General features: G+C 45.1%; 1 protein-coding gene across 1 annotated transcript in view; it reads right to left on the bottom strand.

Moving 5' to 3' along the window:
• FAM227A (family with sequence similarity 227 member A) overlaps positions 1 to 16459 on the bottom strand; it is a 65526-nt gene extending 49067 nt beyond the window's left edge. Inside the window, 7 exon segments of the mRNA XM_064285112.1 lie at positions 1223 to 1324; positions 3354 to 3500; positions 5974 to 6014; positions 6656 to 6761; positions 7892 to 7974; positions 10345 to 10504; positions 16166 to 16459. Of these exon segments, the coding sequence (XP_064141182.1) occupies positions 1223 to 1324; positions 3354 to 3500; positions 5974 to 6014; positions 6656 to 6761; positions 7892 to 7974; positions 10345 to 10504; positions 16166 to 16459 (933 nt within the window).
• Between the last annotated feature and the right edge of the window lie 357 nt (positions 16460 to 16816).

The following is a 16816-nucleotide window of genomic DNA, read 5'->3' as shown; positions in this document are numbered from 1 at the left end:
GCAAGGACTTTGCGTGTCTTGATTACAGCTGCCTTACTGGCATATACAAAAAAAAAAAAAATCAAACCTGTTGCTGTCGAGTCAATTCTGACTCATATGGACCCTACAGGACGGAGTAGAACTGCCCATAGAGTTTTCAAAGAGCAGCTGGTGGATTCAAACTGCCAACCTTTTGGTTAGCAGCCAAGCTCTTAACCATTACATACACTGGGCATTTAATAAATATCTGTGCTAGGAAAGAAAGCTGAAAAAAGGTGGGTGGAGGGGAACTGTCATAAAAAAATATATCTATTGGCCCTTGGGTAGACAGCTAGAAAATAGATCTCTAAAGTCTCTTCCAAAACTGAGATTTGGTAGACATTTGCTGGGAAAGTATGATATTATAATCCAAGTGTTGTCATGCACAAATAAAATGAAAACAAGGCAGCTTGATTCCAGAAGATCTAAATACGAAGCTCAGTGGTTCCTAGGCAAGGAAGAAATTCTCCTACGTGGAGAAGAAAGGCTGAGTTACAGTGAAGAAGCTGATGAGAGAGAGCCGGGAATGAAGAAAGCACTGCAGTTCTGCAGAACGGGTTCAGCTTGACTCTACCCAGCATGCCATCACCCTGACTTCCTTATAGAATGGGTCAGTGAGCACATTATGGCAGTTTTCACAAGAGAACCTGAGGTAGACACCAAGGATAGAAAAACAAAATGAACAAGAAATGGTCCCTTGGCCTTGAAAAGCTCACAGTCAAGTTGGAGAAAGGGGCAATGACGACAACCATTATAGCAGCAGGTGCAGAGGGTCGTGGTTGTTATCTAAGAAGGGTGGGCTGTGAAAGCACATTAGAGGGGTCAGGGACTGACTAGGCTGGTGGCTGGGGAGGGGAACCCATACCCCAGTGGGGAGTGAGGGGGCCTGACATCTGGCCTGAGTTCTGAAGGTGAACAGGGATAGGGTGGGGATGAAAGGGTGTTCTAGGTCAAAAGGACAGTGTGTACAGCAGTGTAGAGGCCAGGAGAGAATGGGACATGGGAGGAGCTGCAGGACACTGTGGAATGGCTCAAGCACAGGGTGCACGGGTGAGGCAAGGGTGGGGAGGGAGCGGGGTGGGAGATGAGGTTGCTGGGGTGGTCCATGGGATCAGAGGGGCTTATAGCCCACGTTATAGAGGATGGAATTTGTTCTGTAGAAGCGTAGCTTAACCAATGGAGAGAAAATCAGATTTGCATTTACCTGGTACCTTTCATGAAAGACCCACCAGAAGCTATCCAGCCACATGGCTCGTGGGGAAGGAGAAGAGAGAAACTTCTCTAATTCTTTATCTGCACAGAAAGACTTAAAAAAAAAAAATTCACATTATTATTGTTGTTATTGCTCATTCTCTAAAATTCACCTGGAGCCCCAGTCAGACCCATAATCATCTGCCCTCAAACCCTGTCTTTCTGTGTCCCGTGACTTGGTTACTCATACCATCTTCCTGCTAGCCATCTTTGGGGTCAATATGCTGTGGAATCCACTTAAAACACACAAACAACCTAAGCTTTTACATAATCTCATTTAACTCCCACAATACTCGCATGTATTATCTCCATTTCACAAACGAGAAAACTGAGGACCAAAGGGATGAAGGAACTTCCCCAAAGTAATACAGCCAGCAAGTGGCAGGGCCAGGATCAGAAGCCATAATTCTGTACGGCTGCTCCAGGCCAGCTACCTCTACCTCTCACCTCCTACCCTTTAGTTAACAGCCAATTAACATCAACAAACTTATGTCATTTAACAATGATAATGTTCTTTCCTGATGGTGTGTCCTAAGGAGGCAACCCAAACTCGTACCATCCTCGGTTCTAAGGAGCATTCTAGTTTTACTTCTTCTAAGACTGATTTGGAGTCTTAAGACTTTAAGACTCTAAAACTACCAGGGTAATAAGATGTTACATTCACTGAGTGATTATCATGAACATGCCACTGGCTAGGAGGTTCAAATGCAGGCAGCCTGGTTCCAGAGACACCACACAGGCTGCTTCTCCTTTTACCACTAGGAAGACGAAGAGATCTCACTCTCACCATCCTCCTGGATGCAAGGGGAAAGACTCCCTGGCACCCCCTGGGGTCCTGGAGAAGCTGGGGCACCCTGCATGGATAAGCATGTAGCCCTCACTAGCAAGCGGCTTTGTCTTTGTCACCATTCCTCAAGCTTCTTTGGAGAGGCAGTGCCCTAGAGTGGTTAAGAGCATAGACTTCGGTACCAGACTGCCTGGATTCAAATCTAGCCCTTTCACCTATTAGCTGTGTGACCCTGAGCAAAGTTAATGAACCTCTCAGTGCTCAAATTCCTCATCCAGAAAATGGAGACACTGAAAATAGTCCCTTCCTCAGGGACTGCTGTGATGATTAAATCATACATGCAGAGGGCTTAGAATAGTGTCAGGCACGTAGGAAATACTAGATAAACTGTGCTAGTTATTCATTATTTATTCCTACTTATACCTGTGGTGGCCTGTGTGTTGCTATGATGCTGAAAGCTATGATACTGGTATTACAAATACCAGTAGGGTCACCCACGGTGGACAGGTTTCAGTGGAGCTACCACACTAAGACAGGCAAGGAAAAAAAGTCTGGTAATCTTCTTAAAATTAGCCAATGAAAACCTTATGGATCACAACAGAATACTGCCTGATATAGTTCTCCCAGATGAGCCCCTCAGGTTGGAAGGCACCCAAAATACAACTGGGGAAGAGACGCTGTCTCAAAGTCGAGCCAACTTTAATGATGGGGACAGAGTGAAGCTTTCTGGACCTTCATCTGCTTATGCAGCACAACTCAAAACGAGAAGCAGCAGCTATAAATACCCGTGAATGATCGGAAGGGCCTGGTAAAGCTGAGGGTCAGCCCAAAAGAGGGGGACCCTCGACAAGGTGGAGTGGTGCAGTGGCTGCAACGGTGAGCTCAGACATAGCAACGATGGGGAGGGTGGGGCAGGGCTGGGTGATGTTTCTTTCTGTGGCACATAAGGCCACTAGGAGTTGGAGCCGACTCTATGGCACCTAACAACAACAACAACAACAACAACAACAACAACAACAACAACAACGGGACACTCAGTCAGAACAGCCTGCAAACCACTGCCCTGGTGGAAAGTGCACACATTGCAGAGTGCACCCAGGCTTGGGCTCTAATCTTAACTCCGTGCCTTGCAAGCCGTGTGGCCACAGGGAAGTTTGACTCAATTGCTCTGAATCTCAGTTTCTTCGGGTATGAAACTGGGACGGTGGTACCTGCCCCGGGTTGCTGTAAAGCCGGGTTGTAGCCCGGCCCACAGCTGGCGCTTCGCAGATTTCTGCTGTCTCTTCTCTTTGCTTGCCTTGCCAGTAAGGGGGTTCTTCTCAGCCCGGATCACGTTGCTTATCATGTTACAGAATTGCACCCCATTCGGAAGCTCGTTTGGCCTGGAGCTGTTAAATTCAGGATACTGGTACAGCTCCACTAGCAGATTTTTATCTGCTGTTTTCTAAGGGAAGCAAAGAAGAAGAATCTGAAAATGGGCTCCATCATTTTGACCGTTTCAAACGATAAGGTATCTTCCCCTTTTTATTAGGGAGACAATTTAACAATCTTAAAAGGTTGCCAGTTCAAATTCACCCAGAAGCTCCACAGGAGAAAGGCCTGGCAATTTGCTCCTGTGGAAGATTAAACCAAACCACATCCATTGCTGGCGAGTCAATTCTGACTCACAACGACTCTACAGAACAGAGTAGAACTGCCCCACAGGGTTTCCACCGAGCAGCTTTACTCTGTCACATGGGGTCGCTATGAGTCAGAATTGACTCGACAGCACCTGACAACAACAGAACGTTTAGAACATAAGAGGACGATCATGGCCCCAGCACTTGACCAAACACCTGATTCTATTACAAACTTGTAGAGTGAAACCCACGAGAGCTGGAACTTGACGAGACTGCCTTGTTTTTCTGGGTCTTGAAAATTTTCCATCTTTGACAGGGTGCAGTCTTATCACTTTCCTAGCACTCTCTAACAGTGGAAAATATTTGAGTTTTCCTTCTCCAACAGAGTTCATAGATGCCAGCTTTTGCAGGTTTTACTGTATTTTCCCTTTCAGTCTTTGAACAAATACATACAAATCCGTAGATGCAATTCGATCTAAATATACATGTATTTCACATCCTGCTTTATCCACTTAACCTTAGATGTTTCATGTAGCTACGCTGCCTTCAAAATTATCATTTAGAATAATGTAATATCCTGTTAAGATGTGCTATCATTTAACTACTCGCTTACTTATGGTGGCTCAGTGCTTAAGAGCTATGGCTGCCAACCAAAAGGTCTGCAGTTTGAATCCACCAGCTGCACCTTGGAAACCCTATGGGGCAGTTCTCTTCTGTCCTATAGGATTGCTGTGAGTCAGAATGGACTCGACAACAACAGTTTTTTTTTCAATTTTTTAATTGATAAAGCAACTTTTGTTTCTTCCAGTTGATATTACCACCATTAACAACTTGGAGCATAGAGTTTGTCCTTCTTTTGGTTTATTTAGTATGGATTTCTCAAAATGGTATTACTGGGTCAAAAGTTATGATCGTCTTTATGGTTCTTGATGTATATCATTAAATTGATTTTAGAATAAAAAGATATGACTATACTTTTTTAAACAAAACAATAGTTTAGCTTAATTAGTAAAGACTTTCTGCCTTGAGCATTGTGTTCTTTCAAAGAATTATCTGTATGGAATCAAACTGACAGCAGCAACTCAAAAGGTTAGACGGGAAGCTTAGGGTACAGCGAGTTTATGCTAATGTTAGAAGAAAGATTTGGAAAAGGAGGGTGAGAATGGTTGTACAGCTTGAAGAATGTAATCAGTGTCACCAAATTGTACATGTCGAATATGCTGAATTGATTTTGCTATGTATGTATATTTTCAACCACAAAAAATAAATTTATTAAAAAATTAATTATTTTTTAAAATATGACTATAAAAATCTAAAAATACAGAAAAGTAGAAAGAGGAAACCAATTACCATCACCCAAAGGCACCCAAAGGAAACACCTGGATATGCTGAATTACTTTCTAGCTGGGTTATGGCAGTTGACAACGGAAGAATCATTTCCAGTGATTAATTGCATGGACTCCGAATCAGACAACCTGGATTCAGATGTCAGCTCCATCACTTACTAGCTGTGCCACCTTGGGCGGGACATGTAAACGTCCCCAGCCACAATCAGTGGATGAGTATGACAGTTTCAAGACAGACTCTCAGCCCTTAGATTTTATGTAGTTTTGGTATCTCCTAGACTAAAAGGTGAAAAAAGAATAACGATAGTATATTGTTTCATAGTCTCTTGCATTCAAAGGTTTGAATACATAAGACCTGGTGACAAGTTTATTTCCCCTTTAAAACTGAAAGCAAGCTTAGGAAGATCGTAACTGCGTGACTGGCAGGTGGGGCCAGCCTGCTGCAGGAGAGAGCCTGGCCCTGCAGGCTGAGGACCTGGGCTCCCAGGAAGCCAGGCTCTGGCAAAAACAGACCATGACACCGGATGAACCATCTAACTGCTCCTGACTCTGAGCTACCTGCAGCATCTGCAGTGACGGATGTCTCCATCACTGGGCGTGACTTGGAAAAGCTGCTTAGGAAAGTACTGAGTGAACCTGGCCCCCGGGCTGGGCAGCACTGTGGCTCTGTGTGAGCCGATTCTGAACTCATGGTTTCTAAGGGGAAACACCTACCAAGTTCTAAAGATCCACAGACAAATGACTACTGGAACATACCCCATTCTGAGGCTGCGGTCAGTGATGCCCTTTTGAGAAATTCTGGAGTTATTAAAGTACATGAAGATCCTTTAAAAAGGGAACTCTGTGATTCCCCCCGCACAATCTCCAGCCGAGTATCCCATCCCCAGGAATAAAATGTCTTTCATGCCCAGCAGAAACCAGTCAGAAACAGCTGCTGGAAGAGATCTCTTACTCTCTTTCCAATGAAAGACTTGGCAATCTTGTTTTCTGAACCTCCACGGGGCAGCTTTATTTGACTCTTGACAATCTTGTCTGCAGAAGAACGGAGAAGGAAGTAAGATGTGAGTAACCGCAGGGTCTGCTCACTGCTGTGTGGTCATTATAACTAAAAATTTTTCATTAGGCCTGAGCTGCCGGAGGACACTCGGACCACTAGTCTGACTAGGTCCCAACTACATTACTGACTTATTAAGATTCCAGTCTTTATTGGATTATACTGCTTGATCCAGAGAGGCAGCAAGGAGGGTTGGCACAACATGGGCCTTGGAGTCAGAGCTGGGTTTGAACCCAGGACCTGCGCCAAACAAGCTGCGTGGCTTTAGGCAAGTTACTCCACCCCACCCCAATACGCTTTTCCTCACCTATAAAATATATTCAGTGATACCTATCACCAGGGATATTATGAAGATTTAATGAGGCTACGTGTGTGAAACTACCTGGTGCAACGTGGGCACACAGTAGGTGGTCTATGTTATTGTCCTTCCCTCCTTCCTCTGTCAAGAAGTCTCCCTCTTTCAACGTCAAGAAGTCAGATTTAAGACTCCTTCGGAAGAAGACAAAAATCCACCCTCCGCCCTTTTTTGGATTCCTACTCAATCACATTTTAGAATCTAAAAGAAAACCCCAAATCTCACAAAAACACCATCAGGCTATGAAAAAGGTTTTTTTGCCTCTGTCTCCCGAGATGCCACGACTTTTCTCTCTTAAAGCTTTCTTCTCCATTTCAAATCTCTCAATTGCCTTCAAAAACCAAAAAGAAACGGGGCATTAGGGATTACTGCAAATCCTGGAGGAGGGGTGGGGCCTGGGGACTAGGCCATTTCTCTGGTTGGTGCCCAAAAGACTGTTTTCATCTAGTCTGAGTTCCTCTCATTGTGTCTGGTAACAAAAATGAGTGAAGCCGACCGGATGTTAAGATGAAAATGGCAACCAACACTTTACCTCTATATTAGGAAGCAACAGGGAGTGGTGGAGACCGTGGCAAACTCCAGAGCTTGTGCTCTGATAAAGAGAGCCGCTGCTCTTCTGCTCCAGCTCATGACTGCCATGTGGAAATGCAGACCCCAGTCCAAAGACTGCTTGGGCCAGCAGGTGCAGAACAAACCAAACACACAGCAAGCCCAGAACTGGCCCACAGACTGCCAGTGAAGGACCTCGGGAGTAAATGAAAAACCCACACAGGTTAGAGAGTGAACTTGCCTATGGTCTCTTCATCATTATAACTGTTATCCTCACAGCTGCCATGTGTGGGAGCCTCTACTACAGGAGTGAGGTAGGGCAACTAGCTGAGTTTTAAAGTCCATTCCAATTGGAGCAATCCGTGGGACTGACCCTCTGAACAACAGATCATGATACCGGCAGTCCTTAGTAATGACTTGTGGGTTGGTTGGCATTGCTTTGTGGCTCTCATTTTCAACTGTTATCTTGGAGATTTTTCGACTTATGCCTCAGATAGCTTAAGTGCAATTAAAAATAAAAATCAAATACATGCTGTTGCCAAAACCCAAGGCAGCCAAAAAGGTATGTACAGAGGATCCATGCCAGTGTTCTTCCACCTTGTGGGAGCTGTGCTACACAACTACTACTCGTTTAACCTTTGTAACTCCTGTCTTCCAACAAATGGGTGGATGTGTGTGTATTAATTATTGGCGGGTTGTGTTTGTTTTATATTTTTCATAGAAGTGAATCAATGTTCACTTTGAGATGTCAATTGTGCAAACATACTTTTAAATAAATGGAAGGTCTCCAGGGCACTGCAACACCTTGATGATCCCAAGGGTGGGGAGATGAGATTTTGCTCAATTGGACCAACAGATTTCCCCCCTGTTCTTCCAGGAAGCCTTGCCTCAGCCCCAGCTCCCATAACTCACCAGGATGGTGGCCAGCAGGTTGGGACTCATATGTACTTCAGCAATCCTTTGGTTCACTTGGTCCATGGAACCAATAATGCATGCTGGGAGGTGGGCCAGCTCAGGAAACTCTCTGGATGGTGATCACACAGAACAGGGACGGGGTTTGCCTGCCCAGGAGGGGGGCCCATTCCCTTTCTGCACTGCCTCTCTACTCAGTTATTTCTTTGTAAACACTCATATTTCTTTTATCTTGTTTTAAATCAGTTACTTTACAAACCCTAAATTAAATTTAGCCATATTATAGACACTTTCCCTAGTGGTGCAATGGTTAAGCACTCGGCTGCTAACCAAAGGGTTGGCAGTTGGAATCCACCTTTCTCTCTCCTCAGGAGAAAGGCCTGGTGATATGCTCCCATAAAGATTACAGCCAAGAAAACATTATGGGGCAATTCTACTCTGTCACAGGGGGTCATTATGAGTTGAAATTGTCTTGACAGCATCCAGCAACAACACAGACACTCTGGAAAATATACAGTAAAGCTGGTACCTGTATAAGGTGGAAACCTGTCAGAAAAGGAAATCTCAAGTATTTTCACTAATAGAGAGTGATAGCAAAGTGGTAAGACTGCACCCTGTCAAAGGTGGAAAACTTGAGACCCAGAAAAACAAGGCAGTCCTGTCAAGTTCCAGCTCTCACAGGTTTCACTGTAAAAATAAAAAAAAAGTACCGCACATAATACTATGACTACTTGTAGGATTTGGGGACATTTCCTTCCAGAATTTTTTTTTTAATACATATGCTTTTTTACATAATTATAATCCCAGCGTATACCTATTTTAATACTCTGACTTCTCGTCTACTCATTATTATGGGCGTTTTCCATGTCGCTAAATAATCTTCATAGTAAAAATGGCGTTATAATTAATTTATTTATTTAGATGACATTAAAATAATCCATTATAAGAATGCACCTGGATGCACTTAATGGTCCTTTGACTACTGAATATGTAACCTGTCTACAATTTGTTGCAATTATAAATAATGCTGTGATGGACACTGTCAAGCAGAGAGCTGTTTCCCTAATTTGGGTTATTTCTTTAAGAAAGATTTTCAGGTGATGGATTATTGGGTCAAAGGGTATCTTGACCTTGTCTGTCACTGTTGAAATCTCCGCTCAGTTCTATGGCCCCTCTCTACCTTTGCATTTCTTTCTGTCTTAGCCTCAACTGGTCTGGAGTAAATCCTTTGCAAAAGCTCATAATCCTATCACTTCTCACTCCCTTCACATGAAGCAAGGTTCCCCTTACTTCCATTACCTTAAGTGTTCTTACGAATCAGAGGATACTTGAAAAATGAAGAAAACAAGAAGGAAGATGAGCAATCATAGAAAGTGAAATGGATCAACCAGGTTGAGATGAGTGTGGGATTAAGAAGAAAGAGAAGACATTAGAAAAAGGTCCAGCAAAGTGAGATCTGAAGTGGACCCTGGTGGGATGACACCTTGCCTCCTCTTGAGAAGGGTTCCTGAGAGGCAGGGGGAGGTGAAGCGATGTGAAGCGATACCTTCAGGTTGGCTGGCAGCAGTGTGACTTTCAAATAAATGGGCTCTATATGAGCTGGAAAGACCTGGCATCATTTACAACCTGAGAGCGGTATTTGCTGGATGGGCTCTTAGGTCCTCCAGAAATGGATTCTGTGGGTCCTCGGGATACGATTCAGGGTAAGAAATGAGATGAGAATCAGCGGAGGCAGGGTAGAAAGATGCTGGTAGAGCCTGGATAATGCCAGAAGGGGCAAACTCTTGGCCCAGGCAGAGGGGCTGGGAGGTGAAAACAGACGAGGTCAACTACGGTCAAGCAAACACAAAAAAGCTGGGTCTTAAGCTCACTTGTCTGAAGGCAGAGGGCTGAACTGTGCCTTCTTAGTTGCTATTTATATAATTCTTTGCAAGGTAGAAGGGAAAGGGGAGACAATGAAAAAAAGAGCATTTTTTCCTTCTCATTCTTTCAACAAATAGTTCCAAGACATCTTTCTTTTGGGCGCTTTCTGATTATCTTAGTAAAACCAACTCAAGTCAAATAATCCTTTGCAGTCTCTAAAATTATTTTTAGAGGCTAGGTAGGGCTTAAATAAGGTAAAAACACATTAATAAATGTATAAGGAGTGGGTTAGTAATTAACGGAATCCCTAGGTAGCGCAAAGGGTTAAAGCACTCTGCTGCTAACTGAAAGGCAGGAGGTTCGAGTCCACCAAGAGGTACCTTGGAGGCCTAGTGATCTACTTCCCACAAAATCAGCCATTGAAAGCCTTATGGAGCACAGTTCTACTCTGACACAATGGGGTCACCAAGAGTCAGAATAGACTCAGCAGCAACTGGAAAAATAAAGTACAAACTTGAGCACTGATTACACGTTATGACATGAGTTAGGTGTACTGGTCTCGATTGCAGATGGTAGCACTGAAAGGATACAGGGTGGATTTTTCTCTAAATCCTTCCTCACAGCATTCTTCATCGCATCTTGCACAGTGTGAGAGACAGCCAAGTTCTCCTCCACTGGTATCATGGGCAAGGCGGTGACATTGATGATATCCATCTTCTTGAAATGTGCCCTCGTCCAATTTCTTGTGAACTGTCAAACAAAAAGATTCCACTTTTAAAAACCTCTCGTTTCCCACTCCCACCTTGTGCACTCAATCAGTCCTGAGAAATCACAAATAGCACAGAACCTTCTTGGAAAACTTGCGTGGAAAAGACCAACCACTCCCACCTGCTAAGTGGGGCTGACGGCAAGATGGATGCCACATGTTATATGGAGAATAAAGGCTTTTGTCTGAGGAAGCCATTCTTAACTGAGAATTTCAAGGCATAGATGCCTGTTCTTTCTACCTGCTAATGCCCTGCAGTGTGAAAATTCTCCTAGTTTTAAAAATAAGGAGTCTAGATCAGACAGAAAAGGAGAAATATTGTATGATCCCACGTATATAAAATACCTAGAATACGCAAATGCATAGAGACAAAAGTTTATTACTGGTTACCAGGGGCTGCAGGGAGGGTGGTATGGGGGGTTATCGCTTAAAGGGTACTGAGTTTCTTTTTGGGGTGATGAAAAACGTTTGGAAACAGATAGCGGTGATAGTTGCACAATAGGGCGAATGTAATTAGTATCATGGGATTGTACACTTAAAAATAAAAAATTGTATGTTATATATATTTACCAAAATAAAATTAAAAAAGAAAATTTTAGTGAGACTAGAGTCCTGAAAAGACCAGGGCTCTAGACTACCCAGTAAGCCAGTTTCCAAACTAGAAATGAAATCTCTTTGCCTTTCTGGGCCTCAAATGTAAAGTAAGAGATTTGGATCAGGTGACCGACCCTAAGACCCGTTTCTGGGGATACTGGTGGACCAGTGGTAGAATTCTCACATTTCACATGGAAGAGCCAGGTGTGATTCCCAGCCAAAGTACCTCAAATGCAGCGACCACCCATTTGTCAGTGGAGGCTTGCACGTCGCTACAATGCTGAACAGGGTTCAGCGGAGCTTCGAGACTAAAGTGGACCAGACAGAAAGGTCTGGTGATCTACTTCTGAAAATCAGCCAATGACACCCCTATGGATCACGACAGTCCAATTCTGGCCAGCGTTTCATTACATTGAGCACAGGGTCTCCACGAGTCAGGGGCTGCCTCAATGGCAACTAACAACAACAACGAGGCCCTTTCCAGCTCTGAGGTGTTGTGATTCCATGATACTGACTTCATCTTCTCAGCATGAGGCTCCTGATCGACCTGAGATTTTCTGCTGGCTTCAGAAAATTGGCCCCATCATGCCTCTTCCTCCCTGGCTTTAGAACACTCTGGCCCGACTGCCCTTCTGGGGTCTTGCTTATGGACTGAGAGTCCATCAGCATTTGTGGACCCTACATGTCCAAAGCCAGAGGGGTACAGGCCTAGTTATAGTGTAGTAAAAGACTTAGATCCTGCCCTGAAGAAGCCCCTAATGGAAAGAGAGAGAGAAGGCAGATTGAGCAGCAAAATTAACTGAGTTGCCCTTTCACCACACTCTCCTTTCCTCCTTTGGGTCATGCCCTCTATTCTGCCCTCTTCTCCACAGCCATGCATCCCATATGCCTGCCCCAGTGAACTTCTTCCTAGTCCCTGACCACGCCATGCTCTTCATTCCTCTATGCCTTTGCACAGGCTGTTCCTTCTGCTGTGACTGCCCTTCCTCACTACTTCCCCTACCCTATAAACTTCTATCCAACGCTCAGCCCAGGTGAGAGATCTTCTGGAAAGCCCTCTTGAATTCTTCTAGGCCATTAGTCCAACTCTCCCTCTGTGCAAGTCCAGGATTCTGCTTTCATCACTCTATTACAGCACTTACAATATTAAATTGGAATTACCTGCTTCTGCTTCCAAAAATCAGCCAATGAAAACCCTATGGATCACAACACCCTGGTCCACCGGACCGAGCAGCGCTTCATTTTGTCGTGGGTGGGGTTGCCATGAGTTGGGGGTCAACTCAATGGCAGCTAACAACAACAATTTCTTTTTCCACTAAGCAAAGTACTCCTTAAGGACTAGGTTCACTCCATATTTGACTCAGTCTAAGACTCATTCACCTCATTCCTTCCTAGTCCAAAGAACTTATTTATCCATCCTGGGTTGTCCCAAGCTTGCTGGATTATAGCAAAACCTGGCCCAGACCCAGCTCAGTATCATTTCTTCCTTCCTGCTCCTAGCCTTTAGCCATAGAGGCAAGGGGGCTGGGAGTAAAAAGGAGGCAGGAGCTCTTTAGGGCTCCTCACTTTCCTCTCCCTCACTCCCCAGCAGGACCCCAAAGCTACAGCATTCCCCGAAAAGCCAGGCTTAGGGCTACCTGGCTGAGAAGCCTCTTGCTTTAGCTCGATGCTGTTACTCGTGCCTTGGATTCACAATCAACGCCCATGGAAGCGGCAGTCAAGAAACGAAACAACATCCTGCGTTGGGCAAATCTGCTGCAAAAGACCTCTTCAAAGTGTTGGAAAGCAAAGACGTCACTTTGAGGACTAAGGTGCTCCTGACCCAAGCCATGGTATTTTCAATTGCCTCATATGCATGCAAAAACTGGACTATGAATAAGGAAGACTGAAGAAGAATTTACGCCTTTGAATTGTGGTGTTGGTGAAAAATATTGAATATATCATGGACTGCCAGGAGACTGAACAAGTCTGACTTGGAAGAAGTACAGCCAGGGTGTTCCTCGGAAGCGAGGATGTCGAGACTTTGTCTCATGTACTTTGGACATGTTAGCAGGAGGGACCTGTCTCTGGAGAAGGACATCATACTCGGTAAGGCAGAGGGTCTGGAAAAAAGAGGAAGACTCTTGACAAGATGGACTGACACAGCGGCTGCAACAACGGACTCAAACATAGCAGCAATTGTGAGGGTGGCACAGGACTGGCCAGTGTTTCATTCCATAGTACAAAGGGTCTCTGTGAGTCGGAACTGACTCAATGGCACTAACGATACCAAGTATGGAAGAATTAAATATTGTGCTTTTAAAAAAATGTTACTGTGGTAAAGTATTTATAATATAAAATTTTCCAATTTAATCATTTTCAGTGTGCAATTCAGTGACGTTAATTGCATTCACAATGTTAAGCAACCGTCGCCACTATTTCCAGTTTTTTATCACCCCAAGCAAAAATTCAGTATGTACCTGTTTAGCAATAACTGTTCATTTCCCTAGTGCTCCTGCCCCTGGAAATCACTAATCTATTTTGTCTCTATGCATTTGCCTTTTCTAGACATTTCATATTAGTGAGATCATACAATATTTGTCCTTTCGTGTCTGACTTATTTCACTTAGCATACTGTCAAAGTTCACCCACGTGGTAACATATATCAGAATTTTATTTCTCCTTATGGCTGAACAATATTCCATTGTATGGATATACCACATTTTGTTTATCCATGCATCGTTAGTGGACACTTGGGTTGTGAATGACACTGCAATGAACATTGGTGTACCAGTATCTGTTTGAGTCCCTGCTTTCAATTTTTTGGGTGTTTACCCAGGTGTGCAATATACAGGTCATAAGGTAGTTCTACGTTTAACTTTCTGTGGAACTGCCAAACTGTTTTCCACAGTGGCTCATCCATTTTACAATCTCACCAGCGATGGAGGAGGCTTCCACTTTATCCACACCCTCACCAACCCTTGTTATTTTTCGTTTTTTTAATATAATAGCCATCCTGGCGGGTGTGAAGTGGCATCTTACTGCGTTTGATTTGCATTTTCCTGATGACTAATGATGTTGAGCATCTTTTCATGTGCTTATTGGCCATTTGTATAAATATCATGTTTTTTTGAGAGAAGCGTTTAAAACGCACACTCTGTTCCATTCTGAATTTTTCCTCACATCATTTTAGGATAAATATTCTTTGAAAGGAAACCCTGGTGGCAGAGTGGTTAAGTGCTACGGCTGCTAACCAAAGGGTCGGCAGTTCGAATCTGCCAGGCACTCCTTGGAAACTCTGTGAGGCAGTTCTACTCTGTCCTATAGGGTCACTATGAGTCAGAATTGACTCGACAGCACTGGGTTTGGTTTTTTGGTTATTCTTCGAAAAAGATAAGTTTTTATTGTCACTACTTGGGTGGGAAAGAAGAGGGGAGAAAATGAACCTTCATTGAATACTGCATTTTATGCAAATAATGTGCACCTCCTATGTTTGTTTGCCAGCTGTGCCCTCCCCCCTCGAGGTATTTTCGTAAGTGCGCTATGCCAATTTTCTACAGCAACATGTAAAAAAAGAAAAAAAAATTGGCATAGCAGGGCTTATGAAAGTACCTGGGTGGTGGGGAGGACGGCTGGCAAACATATAAGGCGTGCATTATTTGTGTAAAACAACAGTATCTACCCTGTGCGGGTCTGGGTACCCTGTGCCAAGCACTGTGCTAAATGCCAGGGGCAGATGAGCGGAAGAATAAGACACCTTCTGCTCTCAAGGAGCACACACACTCTGGCAGCTGATGGTCAAGTGTCCCCTGTTTAAAGACAGACTTGGGTCTGAATTCGCTTGTATCCAGTTTAACTTTCAGTCATTCAATGAGTATTAACTGAGTGCCTTCCAGATGCCAGCAGTGTGCTGGTACTGGGGAAGGAAGGGTGAGTTGTACCACACATGACCCCTGCCCTGATGGAGCTATGTTTAGTGGGTGAGACGTTCAATAATCAAAAATTATACAAATCGTTATGCAGTTATAACTGCGACCACTGCTTCGAAGTTACACAGTGCTATGAGATGACATAATAGTGGATTTTGACCCAGTTAAGTGAACAATCAGCAGTCTACCAAAGAAAGGAAGTCCTACAGCCTCCCCTATTAGAAGCTGCCTGAGCAGGCAGTGGTGGCACAGTGGTAGAATTCTCGCCTTCCAACCAGGAGACCCAGATTCGATTCCCGGCCACCGCACCTCACGAGTAGCCACCACCCATCTGTCAGCGGAGGCTTGTGGTTGCCGTGGTGCTTAAAAGGTTTCAGTGGAGCTCCCAGACTAAGACAGACTAGGAAGAAAGGCCTGGTGATCTAGTTCCAAAAATCAGCCAACGGAAATCCTATGGATCACAACAGTCCAATCCACAACCGGCCATGAGGAGGGCACAGGACCTGGCAGCATTTCAGTCCACTGTGCACGGGGTCGCCATGCGTTGGGGGCTGATTTGACATTATTCAAATTAATTTCACCTGTTTTTTTTAGGTTTCTTTTTTGTTTTTCCTTTTAAAATGTAGCTACCAGACAAATTTAAATGACCTGTAGCTCACCCTGGTGGTGTAGTGGTTAAGTGCTAAGGCTGCTGACCAAAAGATCTGCAGTTGGAATCTGTCAGGCGCCTCTTGGAAACTCAACAGGGCAGTTCTACTCTGTCCTGTAGGGCCCCTATGAGTCCGAATTGACTTGATGGCAGTGGGTTTGGTGTTTTTTTTTTTTTTTTTGTGGCAGCTCACATGACATTTCTATGGGACAGCACTGGCTGGGCCATGACGATTTTGGTTCCAGGACGTGGAACGTTCTCCTCAGTGCAGTGTGCTGTAGTTGCACGTGGAACCAGGAGACTCTGGGCTTCTGTCCCTCACTGGATGGACGAGCTGGTGCATCCACTAGGCACCCAGTAAATATCCTTTGAACGAAAAAATAAATGACCCTGAGTTTATTTATCAGACGGTACTAATACACATTGTTAGGCTTTACGAGTTCTGGAGCTGATCCTTGAGTAGTTAGTTCTCTGTTGTTTGTTCACTATGCGACCTTGAAACGACCCCTGTGCCTCAGTTTCCCCAGACTGTAGAAGTCGACGAGTCGGGGCGCAGGGAGGGGGCAGGCCCGCGGGGAGTCCGCGCGCTGCCCAAGGCAGAAAGGCGGGTCCTCGTCCGTCAGTGCAGCCGTCTTACCTGAAAGCATTGGCGGGATCCGACGACCTCGGGGCCGGTTCTGCCACAGGTCCCTCAGGGGACCCTGCAAACTTCTGGAAAGTGGACTGGTGCCCTTTGCTTTTTGGTCAGAGAGGATGAGGAGGAGGGGAGGCGTCAGGGAGAGGCCCATTTTGCTATTGTGAGTCCCGGCGTTCTTAAGGCAACGCAGGCGCAACTGCCACGTTCCCAAAACAATGGGCCCGCCGGCGCCACGGTGGCGTCCGCCAGACGCCGTTACCACGGTGACGGGCCGCCCCGCGGGCTGTAGGGACTAGACCAATGGATTTGTGGGGAGGGCGAGGATGGCTCCTCGTCCCGACCTATAATATGGGGCATGTAAAAGCCTCCGCGAGGCACTGCCTTTGTATACGCCGTTTGATACGTCTCGGGGAGCCTGCGGGAGTTTCTGGTGCCTCGCGCAGGCACGCGTCGGAGACCCCGCCGCGCCGGGTACCCCCACTTTCTGTGATGGTCGAGGCTGCGCAGG

The sequence above is a fragment of the Loxodonta africana genome, chromosome 4, assembly GCF_030014295.1.
Source record: "Loxodonta africana isolate mLoxAfr1 chromosome 4, mLoxAfr1.hap2, whole genome shotgun sequence".
NCBI classification, from domain to species: domain Eukaryota; kingdom Metazoa; phylum Chordata; class Mammalia; order Proboscidea; family Elephantidae; genus Loxodonta; species Loxodonta africana.
Note: the sequence above shows the minus strand (reverse complement) of the source record. Positions and strands in the feature narration are given on the sequence as shown.